A 20,682-nucleotide genomic window follows, 5' to 3' on the forward strand; every position below is an offset into this window, starting at 1 on the left:
CTTCATCTACGGACCACCCTTGAGCTGGGTGCTTCAAATTTTTACCCCGTTCAGATCGAGTTTACATGCTAGTGAGTTACTGAACCCCCATTTAACTTGGAGAGTTTCAGTGGTGGGTGACACCACTCAATTTCTTCACCTGCTCCTTGTATCTTTCAGATGGAAGGGCAATGAAATGTGAAGAAGCATTCTAATGCAGAATACATGTACATCTCAGAAGAGGATATAGATATCAAATGGATGTATTGCAATGTCTACAGCATAATGTAGGCCTACAGACTTAAAAAAAAGAAAAGATAAATGAGTAGATTAGAATCAGGCAGGATTAGAAAGTAATGATAAATAGAGAGGTCGACTGAACACCCAGTTACAAGACAACGAGAAAATATGTGTACTTGACATTGACCCATTGAGGACGGTTTGATTTTGCTACAACATGCATTTCCCATAAACTTTTGTCGGAGTATTCTCAGGACTTGTCCTCAACGGGTTAAAAAGTTTGTTTAAAGTTATAGACACAGAGTGAAGAAATGTGGATGAGAAGAAAAGATGAAATCAGAAGCCAAAGAGATGGACTTTTTCCACCAAGTAAACTGTACAGTGTGTCCAAAAAACAATTACAATCAGATTTTCGCATTAATAACAACCAATATGATTAAACTGTCTAGATGCTACTTCAAGGTCTTGAATATAACATCTTAGCTCTATTTCGCAGAAAACCCCATTCAGTTTCGTTAAGCAGTCACAGAGAAATGTGGATTGTTCTTAAAGCATGTCCTGAGTCCGATTCTTCCAAGTTTAGCACTTCGATGCTCTTGTGTGTGAATACAATAGACAAAACTTGGAGGGAAGAGATTCGTGACATCCTCTACAAAATTCCTCATTTCTCTGTGACCACTGAAGCAAATCGAATGGGGTTTTCTGTAAAATATGGGCAATGAGTTATAGTTTCATACCCTGAATTTGTATTTAGAATGATTCACTATTTTTAAAAATATCATTGCAGAGCTCCCATTGCAATTTTTTTTTTTGACATACGGTACATAAAATGGTGCTCATAGATTGCCGTTGATGTAATGTCTTAAATCAAGCCATTGAAACACGCTGTGAAGAACAGTGGGGCAAGACCATTCCAGTCTAGCATGACCTCACCTCAGATAGTGGGCACTGAATTCTCCATGGAACGGTTGCCGTGGAAACCTCACCAATCCTATTTCACGCATTTCCTCAATGAATATATACGAACATATATAGAGAGATAGATAAGTTGCACCGTAAGCTGTGCTGATAAAGTTCTGCTGTGCGCTCTCTGCTGTAATTGTTAATTTCCCATAGTTTCCAGACAATGCTGCTAAGTGACATTTATTTCTTACCAATGTCTGTCACATATCAAGTTGAACACAGGACTAAGGGGAGAATGTGGATACTCTGACATTTTACCAAATATCTTTTATCAGTGCGACTGCATGAATTTAAACATAGCTACAGCCAAATTTAGATTTGATTTTTTTTTTTTAGACCAAGAGAACAATGGAGAAAGATTCATTTCTTGTGTGCAAGTTTAGGATACTTTTCTATGATTCGTCAATTCTTTGTATCTCTTGATCTCTTCTCTTGTTTTCATGCATTACGACTCTATCTCCTAAACAGCTGGACATGGCTGATTATCTGTATCACATTTGGAGAAACTATGATATTTCTTAAAGATATGCCTGTGTTTTATTAGCTCTTGTCCTTTTTTTTTCAGTTATAGAACTTACCATATCCATTTGAAAGAGCCACTCTGTACAGCCATCTGCCCAAGTGAATAGGAACCTGTAGAAATAAAAGTACATCTCCCTTTGGAAATGTTTCCTTCCTTGTTGTCTTGGGAGGGGCAGCTGTTGATTAAGGACACATTTTGTTCTCACTTCCTGTGGACTGCAGGTCTGGATTTTATTTTGTAACATCGTAGCACTTTCAGAAACACATACTTTTATGTATGATGTACAATGTATCTCTCCCTGTGTACAAATGTATGATATATGTATCTCTCTCTTTTTGACTTACAAGGTTTCTCTGAAGCATATGTTATGTCTATAACTTCACAGTGTTCACTGAAACACATACGTGTATATCAATATATTATATCTCTTTCTCTTTGATTTCACAGTGTTCTCTAAAACATGTGCAATTGTATGTAAAGTATCTCTCTTTTCAACACAAATAGACAAGTATATATTTATATGTTTATATGTAATGTCTGTCTTTCTATCTCTCAGTCTTTCTATCTATCTTTCTTTGTTGACTTCATATGGTTCTTTGAAATACATATAGACAGGTATATATTTATATGTTTATATGTAATGTCTGTCTTTCTATCTCTCTTCATTGACTTCAGAGTGTTATTTGAAACACAAATAGACAGGTACATATCTATATGTTTATATGTAATGTCTTTCTTTCTATATATCTCTCTCTCTCTTTCCTTCCTGTCATTCATAAACAGGTCAGGCAAGGCTGTGTGTCTAGATGACGTGCCCGAACTAGCCGACTACTGGTTGCCAACCGCCATGCCGGGCCAGCTGGTGGACGGGAACGAACAGTGCCGCCTGCAGTACGGGACCGGGGCCAAAGCATGCAACACAAATGTGAGAACCATAACACATGAGCAAAATCTCTATAAAGTTTGTGTGTCCCTTTTGCAACCTTGAAATTCAGATTCCTTTCATAAGCTGATATATTGTGGAGGTGGGTAATGCACATGTTTCCTCAGCGTAATTAAACTGGAAACTTCTTTTTTGATGGTGGGCAAAACAGTACTATAGATTTCTAGTGAATTCATCCTGCCCCCCCCCCCCCCAAAAAAAAAAAAAAAAAATCAAAAATCAAAAATCAAAATGCTATTCTCTGTACAAAAGAGGAGCCTATTCTTGAGGGACATGGGATTATATTTTCATTTCAGAACTTTTTTTTTTAAACTCTGAGGTGTATTGCCATAAGATTTCATACAAAATGTTAGGAGACATTATTCTTCAACCATGTAAAATTAGGTGACGTTTGTAAAAGGGATATACCTTAAGCCTGTTATTACTGGTGGTGGCTTTGCTGTGTACAAATGTGAATGGTATTTGAGATGGTTTGTGACGAGTGTTAGCCTGTTTCCTATGCCACTCCAAAATCTTCATGAAGTTTTCATATTACCTAAACAGCTTCCCATAGGCAGTGATCTAAATCAAAAGTGTGACAAAAACCACATTGAAATGTATTCCATCAACCCATGCCACAGGAAACTGGAAATGATAGCTGTGTTCTTGCTCAGTGCTCAATGTTTTCTAGTTTGATATGAATGATTTTTTGATTTAGAGATTCCAAAACAGCTTATCAACGAGAACTCATTTGGAGGGTATCTTGCCAAGATCATGAAAGTCGTTTTGAATTTCTTGCAAATTGACGGGAAAAACATCATTTTATAAAAAAAAAGTTTTGACAAAGTTTTATTAGGTGATACGCTATCAGCGTATCACCTATTGTGATTGTCAAAATCTCTCTTTATTTTTTTTTATTCTTCTTTCTTTCTGGACAATTTTGTGTCGTCAATATCTCAAGAATGACATTACGAAATAACATGACATTTTCAGTCAACATGTCTCATGACAAAATCTAGCCACAATAAGGTTTTCATGACAGTAACATATCTATGACGTCATCTAGGCGCCATTTTGTGATTTTCGGACCTTGTCACATGATCGATCATAACTTCATAACTAGATGTCATTTCTGTATCATTTTCGGTGGACATCAAGTTCAGGTCACGCTCTATCTTACTTTTTAACGCTAGTTACACAGGTCATCATTACGCGCGCGTAAGCGCGCGTCAAAATTTCAAAAGGCTCAAAACGACTTCCCAATGGGAAATCTCGAAGTTTCAGACAATTTTAAGCGTTTCAAACATTTTCTCGCGTGCGCGTCCGTCCGCGCAATTTCGCGCGCAGAGCCCGTAAGCAACATGAAAATGCAATTTTTTTGACTGATTTGGATTCCTGATACTTTGAGTAACAATATCCATTGATTTCTGATCGATTTCGACCTATAACAAAGGAATGCACTGGCGTCAAAGTTGAAATTCCACGTGCGCGTCTTTCTGCAAATATAGTGAAAAAACATGTCTTTGTTTATTTCGCCATAGCTCTTTAAATCGTCCGTTGACCCTATATTTCTATTGCATATTACAAAAGTATATGAATTGTAAATAACATTCCTGGTATCAATATTGCCAGGAAAACGCGATGACGTCATCATATCGTCATTTTAGATGAAAAAAGTGGAATTGATTTTTTTGAGGTACTGTTTCTGACATTCATTTGCTCGTATCTCTGTTGTTTAAGCTCAATATTATCCCAAATTCAGATATGTTGCAGTTTGAACATTTGCCTTTCAAGTCCATGTAATGGTTTTGAAATATGATGACGTCATCACACTAGAAATTGTGATTAAAGGTAAAGACTCAAAATCAGACAAGTTTACGTGTTATGTCTATGGGAGGTGATTTTTTTTTAAACCATGCATTGACTTGACAACGTTTAAGCACCTTTACCTCATCTGATTTTGCTCCATTTCCTCTGAAACATAAATATGTTGTAGCTGAGACAATAAGCTTTAGTAATCATGCATTTTATGTTTTCAAATCTCCTCATCAGGTTGACAATTTTGCAATTTAAAACTGAAAATGAGAATGCAATCTCTACGGAACGATTCCCAATTTTTCTTTGCAACTGTATATTGATCGAATCCACGCTGCCACTTGTGAGAAGTTGAATAGCGCCATCACAAGTCGACACTGTCACAATAGTATTTAGATTTAAGTTTCGCACTCGATCTTCAGGACAGCCATGTGGCATAATCGGTTAGCGCGCTGGTTCTTCATAACGCCATACCGGAAGGTGAGAGGTTCGACCCCCGCAGGACTTTTATCCGTTCTTTCTTTTTTTCTCTTTTTTTTCGGCAGTTCAGCTTTACTCCGATGTCATTTATCGTATTATTTTATCAAGTGTACGTAACCCGTGAACACGGCTGCTCTATTTCCCTTGCTTTGTATTGGAGTTTGGAGATTGGGTTTGCTTCAATAATTTTGTCACACTTAATGTTGTAAATTGCCCCTTGTTACAGTGTCCCGCTTGCCACCAGTCGTTTTCTCTTTCCTTTTCTCTTCATTTGTTCTTGTTATACTGTAGCAGGATATTTAGGAATGTGTACGTTTACATAACTAACATGAATGGGAACTGAATTAATTAACTCTAGTCCAGGTGCATGGCGTCTCGCTTATCTCTTTGGAATTCCAGGTTATTGTTTGACCAAATAACGGAGTTAAAGACAGGCAGGGAAGGAAGTGACTTGATATTGCTTCATAATGAGGAATTTCGGGCAACACCTTTCCAAGTGTAGTGATTATGACGGGGTTCTCTGTCGTTTATTTTCGTCATGGCTGTTTCACTAGTTAGCCATAGGTGATATATGTTGCTGGCATCTGGGAGAAAAGAACAGATCAGTACCAAACTGGAATAGCCCTATAAGCAATGTGGTAAGCGTTCAATTTTTTGTATCATCTTTCTTCTTTAAAGTCAATCACTACTGATCGAAATACGCAATATAATATGACACGTTCCACTGGTAGTTTAGGCAAAGGGAGTTAATGCATGATGCAATGATAAATGTGCTACCATTGATTTTAGAGACGTCATTGTGGTGTGGTACTGGTGATGGTAAGGGAACCATAGATTGCTTTTAAAGTAATGAGACAATCATTGGACCTTTGCATCAAGACCGTATTCCCATCTAGAATATAATGCATGTTCGTGCGGCGTTTTTTTTTTATCCTGACGTGGACATTTTCTTTTTCTTGTTTTTAATTTAAGAATGTTATATCTAAATTTGTTTCTTTCCCCTAACATTTGTTTTTTTGTTGAATATAAAGTTAGACGTTCCGTGATCGAGTAGAAGAGCAGCGATTTAGTTACAGTTTCAATGCATCTTGTTTACCATCTTCTCTGACATTAAATTGATGATTTTTATATTTGACATTGTCTGTCTATTTGCCAGTTTATGCTCATAAACCACTGCTATAACAACTAATACATTTGCTTCACCTGTCACACGCAATGACATGGATTGCAGTTGTGCATGCAGTTTTCCTTTTGCCACCTCTCGTTTTTCTCTCCCCTTTTCCCTCACTTTGGTTTTGTTATACTGCAGATGGGAATGATTACAATAGCATAACCCAACTTGAAGTAGGAATGAGAACTGAATAAATTAACTCTGGGCCAGGTGTATATAGCGTCTCGCTCATATCTTTGAAATTTCAGGTTGTCATTGTTCGACCAACGGAGTTGAAGACAGGCTTTATGTTGCTATAGAGGTATCTCGCGCCACATGAATGGAATGCATACGCTGTTTAGTATTAGTAATACACTTTTTCATGCCCATCCCTGCCAATAAAAGTGTGTTTGACGGGGTTCTGTGTCATTCTGCCTACGAGAAAGCAAAGTTTTATTTTCGCCATGGCTGTTTCTCTATGCGTAGCCGTGGGTGATGGGTGTTGTTGGCATCTGGGCAGTAAAGAACCGAGTATCATGCTATAATACCCCCCCCCCCCCCCCCCCGTTAGGTTCTAAGCGTTCAATACGGTGATATATCTTTCTTCATTATATCAATCACTGCTGATGGAATTACAGAATTATGTTATGACACGTTTCACTCAAAGCTTAAAAAACAAAGTTTATGCACGATACAAGTAATGGTGCATGAGTCCTATAGGCCATTGATTTTAGATGAGAAATTATGATATGCCTATAGTAGTGGTGTCATTGATTAGGAATTAATGACACGATTAAGCACTCCTTCCACTTCTAACTGTCCCCTTTGAATGTGTGTCGATCACGTGAGATCGTCATAAATTATCATTCACGTATAAGCTTACGTTCAAAGTGTACTCTTAGTTGGAGGAGACCTATAGTTACATGGTTAAAGGTGATGTCTCTTTCGCTAGAGCCGTACGTTTGGCCCGTTTTTCTTTTGCCCTTTTCTCTTTAATTGAGGTATCACTTTCGTCCAGGATAAATCACATTCTCATGTAAACAGACTCACTTGCTCTATATCCCCTGTTTTGTATCGGAGGCTTCATTGGTTTTACTGCTGGTAAATCTCACAGGCTTGTATATAGTTGTAAGAGCTCTCTGAACTGATCATTGTGATAGCAAGATTATAGAGGGAGTCATATTGGTTATGTAAATAATGGTCAAAGGTCATGTTTTAAAAGGCCACTGTTAAAGCCAGGATGGTTATAAACACTTAATTGTCATGTTTTATTTGTACGTGCCGAGGATCACTTGGACCCCGTTTACAGTGCGAGGCTCGGCCGCGTTCGGTGTAAACGCGCAAAAGGCCAAATGCGGGGCCAAAATTGGCCTCGCATTAGGCCACGCTCTGGAGGTGGTCTCGGCCGCGGCCGAGCCGCGGTCGCGCCCGGCCTTTTTCTCAGTGTAAGCGCAAACTGGGCTAAATGCGCGGCCAATTTTAGTCTGGCTTCCAAACCCTCGCCTGTACTATTTCGCTATTCAGGATATTAACCACTTCAACGTCGAAAACTAGTATAGTTTAAGGTGGTTTTGTCCTGCAAAGGATTTTCTCCTTCGACAAAGGCCTTTGCCCGAACGGCGACTTCGTCGCCACGGAATTCAGTTGGCAAAGGATCTGAAAACCAGACAATACCAAATTGCGTTTGTTTAAAAGGGTAGAGCGCCACTACGACAAAATATTGAAAGGTTCGAATCAAAAGCGCGGCCGAGCCCGGCAGTGTAAACGGACTAAATTGCGGGGCTCGGCCTCGCAATTGAGGTTGTCCTTGATTGCAGCTCGGCCGCGGCTCGGCCCAGCCCCGCACCGTAAACGGGGTCTAAGTTTATGCACTGTAAGTACTCAAAAAGTCCGTAAATCGACTTAGTCGCACACGCACAGAATTTCCACTTAGTTTGTGTGACAGAAAAACAAATGTGATCTGAATAATGTAGGCCCAAAAAAGTTCAACTAAGTATCTCATTAGAACTTCAAGGTTCTGTATTACATTCTTTTCTTTGTCGATCACGGATGACCGACATCTGATGACCCCAAGCGTATCACCTAACTCGTCTTCAGTGTGACGAGTTTCATATCTCGTTTTTAACATGGATTTGACAATATTGATGTGAATGTAATATGAGTAACCGTGCGGGGTAAATTGCCTGCATCAACATGAATGATACCTCTCGTAAATATACTTCTGGGATTGGCATCTTGGGAGATTTTCATCAGCCCCGGTGGTTTCGGCCGTCATGCTGACCCTCCTTGAGTTAAATGCCATCAGCCTACTCATTCTCCCCTTTCAGGCAGCAGTTTACTTGTGGGAAGAAACATTATCCCTTTCCATTTGTCAGCAAACCTCCCAGATTTCATACTCGGGTGACTATCTGTCATAAGCGTTCTCGTCATCCAGAACGGCAGTCCCACGAACCGTTTGTGTGGTGCTTCCATGACATTGTCGGGAGTCGGTTCTGAGAGACATCTTTATAGCTATCATCTTTTTATTAGTCACAGCTCGTTAGTCCCGTGGGACCAACTTCGATGTATATAGTACACACATTGTAGTAGCCTTCAAGGTAACTTAACACGGCTCATGGGCATACAGCTATCAAAATCCCATTTATTGTTGAAGGGAGTGGCTGACTTTGGTTTCGTGCTCAGCTGGGTTGTTCCTTTTTTCTTCTTCTCCGTCATAGCTGAGGATTATCTTGATTCATCATCAGCAACGATTTTGATGTACATTCGTTGGAAAGAAAATTATCCAATTCTACATCTTGCAAAGAGATTCAAATGACATGCTAGATGGTCTTCTACAATGTACATCTGTATATCATCCCGTACATTGTGATTATTCGAATTCGTGTCTGACTCCTGATTTCTTGTTGCAGCACGTTGCCAATTATTTCATAAAAGATCCACATGCATTTTGTGTGTGTGATGATAATTGCATTTTTAAATGTCAAAACTTTGTCCTTGATGACTTTAATGTATAGTATGACCCGTGAAGATTTTAATTATAGATTGCCACATCGATGTAATCACATTTTAGTCAATTGCATTGTTAGGCCAAACTTTGTGGTTTCCAGAATATGTATAGAGATAAGGATTTCCATGTCTATGTAATTGTATAACCATTGTCTTTTGTCTAATTTGTGGTTTTTTTTTTCAGAATATATGTAGAGAGTTGGCGTGTCAGAAGCCCAACACGAGAGCTTGCTGGAGGACGGGTACCCCAGCCGCAGAGGGCACCCGGTGTGACACGCCCCATTTTGCAGAAGGAGTAAGTTTTATATTTCTCCCTACGGACAGCTGAATAGACATGATGCGCAGACAAATTTGTCATTTGCATTTTGTCTTTCCCCTCTAAAGATTAACAATGTGTGCTATGAAGATTATTGTCATCATTATCATTTTCATTACCACCGTGATCACCATCGTTGGTGGCAGTATCATCTTCCAGTCATTGATAGTGGGTTGCACCATTTACTATTATGACATCACCAGATGTTCTTTGTCATCCATATTATCACCCCTGTCATTGTCATGCCAACCCCACTCTGTCTCTTCTATGCCCATCAGTTGTGTCATCATAGCTATCATCATCATCATCATTCCCGTCACTACCACTGCCATCAGTGCAATCGTTGTTATCATTGTCATCAAAGCCACCATCATATTACATTCATCATCATCAAGATCATCATCATCATCTTCATAATTTCCATTACCATCATTGCCCGTATGATTAGTTAATTTCTATTGATCCAGCTACCACCAGTCTGACTACATCCAGTTATGAAAATGTCTCTATTGCTACTCAATTCAACGTTTTGCGACCACCTCCACCATTAATGATACCATTCCTGTGCACGTTTCCACCACCAGTGGTGCTACCTTGGGGACTGCGTCAAGTATGGGACCAAGCCCCAGGCCGTGGACGGCTCCTGGGGGGCCTGGTCCTCCTGGTCCGAGTGTTCCAGGACCTGCGGAGGAGGGGTGTCCAACTCGGAGCGACAGTGCAATAATCCAGAGTGAGTCGCAACATCTGGCCACGCCCGGTGACAATGGTTGCTATGTTGTTGAGTGAGGATGCAGTGACACTTTCGCAGGTTTTGAGTGAAGATACAATTACTAATGGTGGAGAATTTGCTGATATATGTTCTGATCACTTCTGCATCAATATGAAAATGTGTCATTACTGAATATAAACACTCATATTAAAGTGAGGGCACAATAAATCACAGATGAAACATGTAGTGAGGAACGAGATATAAGAATAAGTTCATATGTTATGAGAATTGGCATGCATTTACAATATAAGGCATAATTCAAATCTTCAAGGTGTGTTTACATCTGTTGTTTAACCTGTGTCAACTGTTGATTTTATTTTGGACCTAACACTTGGTTCGACATGATAGAATTAGTGCGGGTGATTAGCCATATTTCACTTTCCTCTCTGTATTAAAAACAGGATCTGTATCGATGTGATCAGAAAAGAAGAAACATATGCATGAAACTGGTTGAATACTTCATTGTGATCTTCTTGGCATATGATATGATTCATCATTCTTCCTCTTTTCTCTTATTTTCCTTTACTTGCTTCTTTTTAGACCAAGAAACAGAGGACAGTATTGCACCGGTGAGAGGAGTAGATACCGGTCCTGTAACACAGATGTAAGTATCTCATGTCATTGTCACCTTAGGGAATAGCTACATCATGGTAGATACAACATGTAGGTCTACCTCTTGAAGCAATGACACAAAGACTGCTGCAGTTACAAACAATCACTTGACTTTCAAAATATGTGCATCCTCTGATACAATCCATTGTGACAAATTACTCACCCCCCCCCCCCCCCCCCCCCCCCGTGAATTTCTTCTTTGAACTTCTTTGAAAATAAGTGAGAGGAGATGAATAAGTAGTCTCCTATTTATCTATGCGGAACGTTCCAAATTTTTGTAAAAAATGATGATTGAAAGAAATACAGCTTCATTATGTTAGTTGAATTCTCCCGGAGTATTTATGAGACTGGTTGCATTTGTGGTGGACCAAAAAATGCAAAGTCAGTCGAGTTATTCATGGGTAATGATGGTTTATTAGAAGAAAGAGTTCACCGTTTAAGGCAAAGCAGTTAATACTTTGTATATTTATTCACCTGTGATACATGATAGGCCTCTATGTTCTTCTGATTATTGTACAGCACAAAAAAAGAAAAAAAAATTACTCTCGACCAACTGTATTGCTGAGAAGGGAAAATAGCTGAGTGACAGTGTACTGTAACCCTTTGTGTGCTTTGAGTGCTGATTGGCTCAAAGAACCCCATAGCATTGTACACACTGTCTAAAGTCCCTGGTATAGAAAGGGTTAATGCAAGTAAAGTATGAATCAGTAATCTCTTACGCAAGCCTCCCTCTTGCCTCGTTGTCCAGGAGTGTCCCGAGAACTCAAGGGACTTCCGCGCCGTCCAGTGCTCAGCCTTCGACAACGAGATCTACCACGGTCAGTACTACACGTGGGAGCCGTACATCGGCAACAACCCCGAGCCCTGCCAACTCTCCTGCATCTCCTCGGGGGGCAACCACCTGCGGCGGGTGCCCAAGGTGGTGGACGGTACCCGCTGCTACCCAGAGCTCTACCGGCCAGAGTCCCTGGACATCTGCATCAACGGAAAGTGCCATGTAAGGAGGACCCAAGTTTAGAGTGTCCACTCTTTTTTTGTGTAACCATATTTCAATATGATTTAGTTCAATTTGAACTCAAACTTAAGCTCAATGCAGTGCAGCTCAATGCATTTAGAGTCAGCTCAAACCAACCCCTCTCAACTTTTTATTTCAGCCCAGCTCAACTCAGCTTAATGTAGCTTGGCTCACTCCAACTTTTTGTCCATAACATTTTCATTTTATATCAATTCATCAGCAATTGGACAATATGATACCAAATCAGCAAATGTAACCATTAGATGATCAGAAGAAGTGATGTTAGTAAAGGTTTGAAAAATTATGATGGAATGATATCATTGCTGTAAGGGTAAAATATTAAAATCTGCTTCAAGTTCTCAAAATCTAGAATCTATGAGTGCATTTCACACTTTCTCAGTTTACTGAAAATAATTCTTCTTATGTGTCCTCACTCACATTGCAATTGCTGTTCAAAAAAAAAAAAAATCAATATCCCCAAACACTTAGCTCCAAATTTTTCAAAGTGAAGCACTTGAACCAGAGCTAAGAAATCTCAATTCAATACTGCTCCATGCATTAGCATCAATATTGAACTTCTTTCCCATGGAGTGTCATCATCAATAACTGTTGGCATTTCACTACCACATTACATCGCGCTCTTCCGTTGCTCGCAGGCGGTAGGGTGCGACAAGGTGCTGGGGTCGGAGGTCAGGGAAGACAAGTGTCGGGTGTGCGGGGGCGACGGCAGCTCCTGCGTCACCGTAGGTGGCCTCTTCAACGAACCCCTCGAGGTCGGCGACTACCAGGAGATCCTCACCATTCCTCCCGGCTCCGTCCACATCACTCTCCGGGAGTCGGCCATCTCCAGGAATTACCTCGGTGAGTTTTCTGGAAGGATGGAAGGAAAGAAAAAGTGTTGGCAGCAGACACTGCTGTAACTTGCATTCAAAGTTTGTGTGTCCCTTTTGCTCCCCAGAAAATTAAGATTCCTGTCATAAGCTGGTATGTTGTAGAGGTAGGTAAGTTTGACCTTTCCTCAGAATGATAAAGCTAGAAACCTCTTTACGATGGAGGGGGAAACGTTAATATTGATTTCCAGTGCATTTTTTTTTTTGGACTGTTATACTCCACCTCTCATTCTAACTCTCATTCTCAGTACAAAGGGGGGGGGGGGGCATATTTTTGAGTAACATGGGAGTTGTTTTTCATTTCTTTTTTTTTTTTTTAAACTCTTGAGGTGTAGTACTGTAAGATTTCATATACAATGTTGGGAGACATTATTCTTCAACCATGTAAAATTTTGTGACATTTGCAATAAGTTGGCTCAAGTGTGATGCATCCTAAGCAATTGCCTCGAAGGTGGGGCAATAAAGAGGGATTGAGATATCTTTAAGATTTTATATCCAAATCTCAATTAAGTCACTTTTCAAAGGCAATCTTCTCAGACAAAAAGTCCTGAGATCCTCTGAAGCAAGTGCCAATAAACTTCTGTGAAGTGCAAAGGCTTTTCCTTTTAAAGGGAAAGTTGAGAGTGTTTAATGCATCATTCTCACATATGACATGAGTGATAATGTGTAGGAATGTTTTCTTGTCCTGCTTGTCCTCAGCTCTGAAGTCAGTTGACAACGATTACTACATCAACGCCGAGTGGATGATCGACTGGCCCAAGTCCTACGACGTTGCAGGAACCACGTTTGTCTACGAGAGACCTGACACGGCGCCAGAGTCGCTGACAGCCTTGGGACCAACCAATCAGGAACTTGTTGTCATGGTGATTATTCCATATTTTTTGAATCTTCATTATATCACTATGGTTTTATTCATTCTCACCCACAATTGCATTATTCAAATAGCTCTGCCATTTTTCCTTCATTCATACATTTATTGTATCATCAAAGTTATAAACAAAATGAAATTATCTGAGTTATTTTTATAGAAAACGAAAATTATTAATAGGTCATACTATTACCTGTCAATGAGTCCCCGTTATCAACATTATTGAACTCAGCGATGTGGATGTACATTGTACAGGTGTATACTGTGGGAGATTAATGCCGTTGTGTGTTTCTACATTCATCCTCATGCAGCTTCTGGTACAGGAGGAAAACAATGGTATTCACTACGGATTCAACCGCCCCGTAACGACCACCAATGAGGGCGACAGACAGGTCGCATTTACGTGGGTGAGAGGGGCATGGTCACAGTGCTCTGTTACATGCGCTGGAGGTGAGGTTATCATTCTCTCTAATAATTGTATATTTTTGTGCTGTAGATTCTTATTGCTGTAAATAAAGAATGTGGGGAAAATGATTTAATTTTTACTCTTTAAATATCATTTTAATCAAGCTTGCAAAATTTACATCATATGGTTAGATAAGTTGTAATGCAAAAGCTGATTAATTATATACTTCTGCCTAAATGATTTATTGCATGTACCAAAATGAAGTGAATTGCACACTCTTTTTAAAGAAAAAGGGAATAAAAAATTGGCCTAACATTTAAACAAACATTTAAGCAGGCAAACGACCAGGCAGACTTTTTTCACATACTCATAGAAATGTGGACGCACGTATTCAGTTGATCACTAAGTTTATGAATAACTCAAATCTTTTTTATTGTTCTTTGAATTGATGTACTGCTATCATCCCATTTGAATGTCTTGTATTTAATGCACTTTGTTACAAAAGGTCAAAGATTTTCATATCATATCCTAACTGTTTCTACCTGTCAGGGGTGTCCATCTCTGAGATGCAGTGTGTCCGAGTGGACGATGAGACGATTGTCAGCGACACGTTCTGCGACCACCCCAAGCCTGACCGGAGGACCAAGGCCTGCAATGTCCAAGCCTGCCCACCAGTGTGAGTTTACATCTCCCGGTCACTATCTGACCTTCTGCAATGGACCGCTCTCTCAGGGAAATACTCCAACAGTAGATGCAAATTTATGGACACCTATTTACTTCAGATTTAGTACTGAACTTTTCCTTTCCTGTGTTCCAACTGAATGCATTTGTGTAATCAAACTCCAGGTTGTGTGCATCAGTTGCATGAATGGACAAGCCTCTGATCAAGCCACAATATATATATATAATGTCTGATTTTTCAGACATTATATATATTTGAGGTTTGCATGAAGTTTGAATGTATTAATGCATTGGTTCATTAACTTTTTGAAGGGCTGATGTTTGTGCTTCTCATTCATATCAAGGGGATACCTTGACCAAATGTACTGGTAGTCTTAAACCATTGAAGACTAGTTCCGAGTATACTCAGACAGGTGTCTATGGGAAAAGCTTGTTATACTAAAATCAGCTCATTCGCAACAGGTTAATGTGACAACACATGAAAGAATCAGAACTTTCTCTCTCACAGTTGTCATTGTCATATCATCATTATAATCATCATGGGTAAAAAACAGAGGGACAGGAGAAAACGAAAGTGAATTTGAAAGATGAAATTAAATCAAGGCACAGATGATCAAAACTGATTCAAGGTATTCAAGGTAGAGGTGCTCTCTTTTGTACCTCTGCATAGATTTTAACATATATGTGCATATCAACATGATGGTTAATCATGCATCATCACTTATCTTTTGGATGCGTACAGGTGGAAGGTGATGGCGTGGTCGCCATGCACGCAGACATGTGGCCACGGCGAGAAGACACGGACGGTGCTGTGCACCACCAAGGTGACCCAGACTGAAGACGAGGTAGTGGACGAGTCACTCTGCACCGGCCACAAGCCGCCTGAGCACGAGGCGTGCGGCCTGATTGTCTGCCCGCCCATCTGGGTGCCAGACCCCTGGGGACCGGTGAGTGAAGACCTCTTTTCCTCCCCTCCCTACCTGATGTTTCATTGACTTGCATCTCTTCTAGGCTGGATTAATGTTCAACAGCATCAAAACTCAACATTGCTCCAGAGGTGTACTCTTAAATGTCACATCTCTTGGTTTGGAAACGATATACAAAGCCATAGAAATAATTTGATCAATTTTTTCTGTCTCTTCTGTCACCCACACTCACCTTTAACAAATACGTCAAAGCTCAGAATGGTTTTCATTATTGCATTATTATCACTTTCCTTGTGCATCGTGAGCATTACATTTAAAACCCTATTAGATCTGAGAATTTTAGTATCCAGTTATTTCACGGTCCAGCTGCATCGCACAGAAATAAGCGAACTGCAGGTCTGTTGTCCCAGAAATCTTTACTGCTACTTCTCGTTATCAAAGTAGTATTGTAGATCACATAACAAGAATATATGATGGCTCTTGTTGGATCAAGGGGACAATGTGTCGGATCCAGGGGACAATGTGTCGGTCGTGGCAACATCACACTTTAAATCACTCTCCTTTATGGTGTATGTGTATGTGTGTCTGTGTCTTCCCACAGTGCTTTGCCAACTGCGGCCCCAGCCAGAAGCAGCGAAACGTCAAGTGTAAGAGCAGCGACAGGCAGCACACGTATAGCAGCAGTATGTGCAACAAGGCCGAAAAGCCGGTGTCGACGATGCCCTGTAACCTTGGCGACTGTCCTCCCAATAGATGGATAGCTGGTGACTGGAGTGAGGTGAGGAAGATGGAGAGGAGATACCCCTCTCTCTCCATTTTTTTTTTTTTTTTTTTGGGGGGGGGGAGGGAGTTCCTGGAAAAGGACTCAAATTCATTTTACTTTGAAAGCACTGACAGAGTGGTTAAGATACATACTTCAGGCATTACATTTGTCAATACACAATGCAAAACATTCCTTGAAATTAGATTTCTGTATGAAATCATGGCCCTTCTGTAAATATTTCTAACACAATGTGTGCATACTTTTATTGTCCTCAAAGCCCCCAAAGTTCTCTCTTTTTCATATAATCCAAAGAATTAAGCTTTGCACTTATTTTAGTGCAGGCAGGAGTCAGTATTTTGTTAGAATTCAATGTTTGATGATATACAGGTCCCAATGAAATTGGCAAATTTAAACCAACATTATATGTTAATAAATCAGAGGAAAAATGTCCTTGTAAGTACCAGATACATTATATTGCAACTGACTGACAAAACTGATTTGTCAATAAGTTGCAATGAAAACATCTTGATGAAAGAATTTCATGAATTTGAATAGATACATATATATTCATATATTTTTCTCGACTGAAAAAAAAAAAATTGTTTTATCTTTTACCAATTTGTGTCATCCATATCTTTATCATTCATGGCAATATGACCTTCCAGAACAACATTTAGAGCACTGCTACAATGTATTCAGTTTTCAGACATCTGTTAGTATATTAGATCATGCCATAAATTCTCTGTATATTCATGTCTCGCTTCATCCCTTCCCCCGACAGTGCAATACGAGGTGCGGCATGGGCCAACAGACGAGACCGGTGAGGTGTATGGCCTACAACGGCGTCATCCTCCGCCCCCACTACTGCCACACGGCGGAGCGCCCCAGCCAGCAACGGCAATGCAAGAGCCCGTGTGGGACGGTGCCTGCCCCTCCAGACAGTGAGTCCGTCATCCATGGTGTAGACTACTTCAGGGGATACTGTAAACCAGAAAGTTTCACGTGCATGAAACTGCAAATTTTTAAAGGAGCCAAGATTTGCAAAACTATGTGTATTATGCACACAAAAGTTTTTGTCTATATAATGCATTGAATGCCAGTTGCAGTTTGCAAAAGTTTTGTGTTGTGAATGCGTCTGGTTTTTACAGTAGAAGGATCATCTTTGGATCAAAGCGTAATCCATCCCCCTATGGTGTGGTGTTATAAAAACAAAAAGATCAGCTATAATAGACGATGTATGGGTGAATTTGAAAATGCTCTTCTCTAATATGGTACTAAGGATAATTCACGTTAAAAAGATGTGAGTCAACGCTGCATCAGAGAAAGTGATGCATGAGGTTTAATTTCTGCTTAAATTTTTCAGGGCAAGTCAGGTATTTCCTAACTATGATAAAGCTAGCTTTGATATTCCGTGGTCCCAGTAGATCAAACTTTTAAGCAGAGTTGACTGCCCTCAAATATGGATAAAAAGCAAAGTTAACAAAATTTACCTATTATTTCTCGAATGTTTGTGAGGGGTTATATGCTTGTGACCTCATCATCTCTAATCCTGAACATTACGATGAATGGATTTCAGTTCCAATCTTTGAAACGTAGTTAGTTGATATATGTGGTCATTTATATTATAGGGATGGCTGACAACCGATTAATCTTATTCCTTCAACAGCTACAGCGAAGATGAACATCTTCTGTACTATGAATGAATTTGTTCACAGAAAATGTTCCTGCATGGTAGTTGGACATTCATTCTTGAAAGTGACCTTTACCGATATGATGTCATGATGAAAACAGATTTCCTTTTGTACAGTATGTAGCGCTAGAAGGGAATAAGTCACAACACCGTTCTCTTCTTTGTCTTTGTCTGCCCCATCACGTGCAGGCTGCCAAGACGACATCACCGTTCAGTACTGCCCGTTGGTCAAGAAGTTCCGCTTCTGCAACAACGAGTACTTTCGAAAGATGTGCTGCAGGACGTGTTCCAGCTGATGAGGGCGCCCTTCGTGAGGGATTCCGCGTGGATCTCGCTCTCTCTTTCTCTCGCACTTTGTTCATCAGTCTTGTTCTCTCGTGTATCAATGGCAAAATTCCACCTCGATGAAGGAACTATTCCTACCCGATCGCTGCACTGTTACATCAAAGAACTCCGACCAGTGCCTTATATCTGTCGTTCAAGCTGAATGTGTCTTCAAGGTCCAACTCTCTGCGACCGGACGTGCAAGCACGTGGGAAGGGTAAGGGAGCTTTCGTCCGTGGGATCCCGTGATTGTGACGTGAAAATCGATTTTCGGCGATCACTAGCTGCTGCAAACCAACTGCCAAGGACCATCCGTCCACGCGACATCCAACATGGCAGGGAAGAATAACGAAAGGACAAACAAACGAACAAACAAAGTGAACCAGGAGACATCCACTTGTGGTCATGTGACTTAGAAAAGCCTATGAGGGACCATGTGACCAGTCACATGACTCTGCACACTCGTGTAAGTGTCTGACTACACACACTTATTTTTTAGAATACTTTTTACCTGAAAAAACAACAACAAAAAAAAAAAACAAGAAGAAGGGAAGAGACAATGACCTTGCCTACCCAATTGAATATAAAGTCGGATGATCCTAACTTCGAGCGGAAGTTTCGAGTGAGAAAGATTAACCCATCAACCAGCTAGATTTCTGCCGTGTTGTGCATTTGTATTCTGCTGTCTATACGTCATGTCTTGTGGTACCGCCTAAAGTGTGAAGTAATTTATTTTTTTCCTATAATGTCATTGCAGAGTAATTCTCTGCAAGTGCATGTCATGCCATGAGTACAAGTCTTGTGTTCGGTATTCAATTTATTTATTTGATATACTCTAAAAAGAAAAATATGTTAAGGCAGGAGCTGTGGTGTAATACTTTCCAGCTGGGCGAGCGTCCAGCATAATGCGATCAATGTTTCTGGAGGTTCGACATCGTGAAATGACTTGATATATTGATGATGCGTAACTGGCACAATTGTAGGAGAATGCGCGCCAAGTTCCTGTGGTAATAAAGTTGTTAAAGACTGTAATTTGGTGCTGCAAGGGGTGGTAAACCAAAAGAAAATTTATTCATTTGTGAGTCCCATGGTTAACAATTTTACGGCAATATCACGTGACATTCATGGCGACACTGTTTTGCATTCTCTAATATCGGTGAGTGCTCTGTCTTATGATAGATGTACTTACATGCGTGATGCCAAATCCCTTGTCAAAGGGAGTGTTTTACTCATGGTCTGTTTAGGGTGTGTGCTTGTTCTACATGCAAACAAATGAGATATGTTATCCATCACATCGTAGGAGCTGTAATGAAACACAAATGATGGAAACACAGGATATCCTTAAATAGGCTTCACTGAATCATAGGGCAAGGGAAAAACTAATTTCTGTATTACATGGATTTTGATGATATCTATTTGGACATAAATTGTCTTTTTATTTACAGAACACGATTCATGAGTATTTGCAGATCCTCGACAATGGGTTGAGATCCGTTTTGGAAACAATAAACTGATGTCAGTTTAGATTTGGCCGTATCAAAAATGTAATGCACAAAAGATGTGGGAGGGTTAATGTGAATATGTTGAATAGAGTTAAGATAACCTCTAATGATTTTGAAGACATTTATCAAGATAAGTGGCAATGTTATATTAAACCAATACAAGCATTGCAGATAAAAAGTCAGCTATCAACTTGTCCAAGGCATTGAGAAAATGCCTCAGATGTCTTTGTGGGAAGCTGACAAGGAAAGCGAAATTAACTAAGTTTTAAAAGTACTGAATCATCAAATTTGTGTTGTGTGTGATCATTGTTAGAGTAGGGAAGTGATAGCTTCATTTAAAAAAAAAAGAAATATAAAATGAAAGAAGAAGAGCAGATGAACTGAAAGAAAGGAAAGATGAAGTAATGTAGGATATGGGTTGAGTAGGCAGATTAGATTATGGTGATGTAAAAGTGATATCAAATGTAGAGAGTGGATACAAAAATGGAATACATTCAGAAGTGAAGATTCACAGGTTGTGACAATGTAAGCATACAGGAAGTGTCTTTGTCGGGATGATATAGGTTTTTATGTCGAAAAGTTCATCATCTCTTTTTTTCATGTCAAAAAGAAAAGCTGCAGTTGTAGCAATGATCTCTCATGTAGATCTGGCAAGGATAACAGTTTGAGAGATGGATGGTGGCTGCATAGGGCATTTTGGAAGAGAATGATGTGTATGTTTATGAGCGATTCAAAAATGTAATGGACGCACGTTGTCTAATTTTGTAGCATAAGGGGCCAATAGTAATTCACTCGTTGATTGATAAAGACAATTACGGTAGTCGGAAAGATCCGCAATTCTC

General features: G+C 39.9%; 1 protein-coding gene across 1 annotated transcript in view; it reads left to right on the top strand.

The window, feature by feature from the left end:
• LOC140236579 (A disintegrin and metalloproteinase with thrombospondin motifs 6-like) overlaps window positions 1-18,359 on the top strand; it is a 149,580-nt gene extending 131,221 nt beyond the window's left edge. The window contains exons 10-22 of the mRNA XM_072316505.1: window positions 2,489-2,630; window positions 9,263-9,373; window positions 9,979-10,124; window positions 10,704-10,767; window positions 11,524-11,772; window positions 12,447-12,651; window positions 13,380-13,543; window positions 13,860-13,998; window positions 14,504-14,630; window positions 15,378-15,582; window positions 16,163-16,339; window positions 17,106-17,265; window positions 18,204-18,359. Coding sequence (XP_072172606.1) covers window positions 2,489-2,630; window positions 9,263-9,373; window positions 9,979-10,124; window positions 10,704-10,767; window positions 11,524-11,772; window positions 12,447-12,651; window positions 13,380-13,543; window positions 13,860-13,998; window positions 14,504-14,630; window positions 15,378-15,582; window positions 16,163-16,339; window positions 17,106-17,265; window positions 18,204-18,310 — 1,996 coding nt within the window. The 3' untranslated portion in view covers window positions 18,311-18,359. The remainder of the gene's footprint in view (window positions 1-2,488; window positions 2,631-9,262; window positions 9,374-9,978; window positions 10,125-10,703; window positions 10,768-11,523; window positions 11,773-12,446; window positions 12,652-13,379; window positions 13,544-13,859; window positions 13,999-14,503; window positions 14,631-15,377; window positions 15,583-16,162; window positions 16,340-17,105; window positions 17,266-18,203) is intronic.
• The last annotated feature ends 2,323 nt before the right edge of the window (window positions 18,360-20,682 follow it).

Source organism: Diadema setosum, chromosome 13 (assembly GCF_964275005.1).
Source record: "Diadema setosum chromosome 13, eeDiaSeto1, whole genome shotgun sequence".
Lineage (NCBI taxonomy): Eukaryota > Metazoa > Echinodermata > Echinoidea > Diadematoida > Diadematidae > Diadema > Diadema setosum.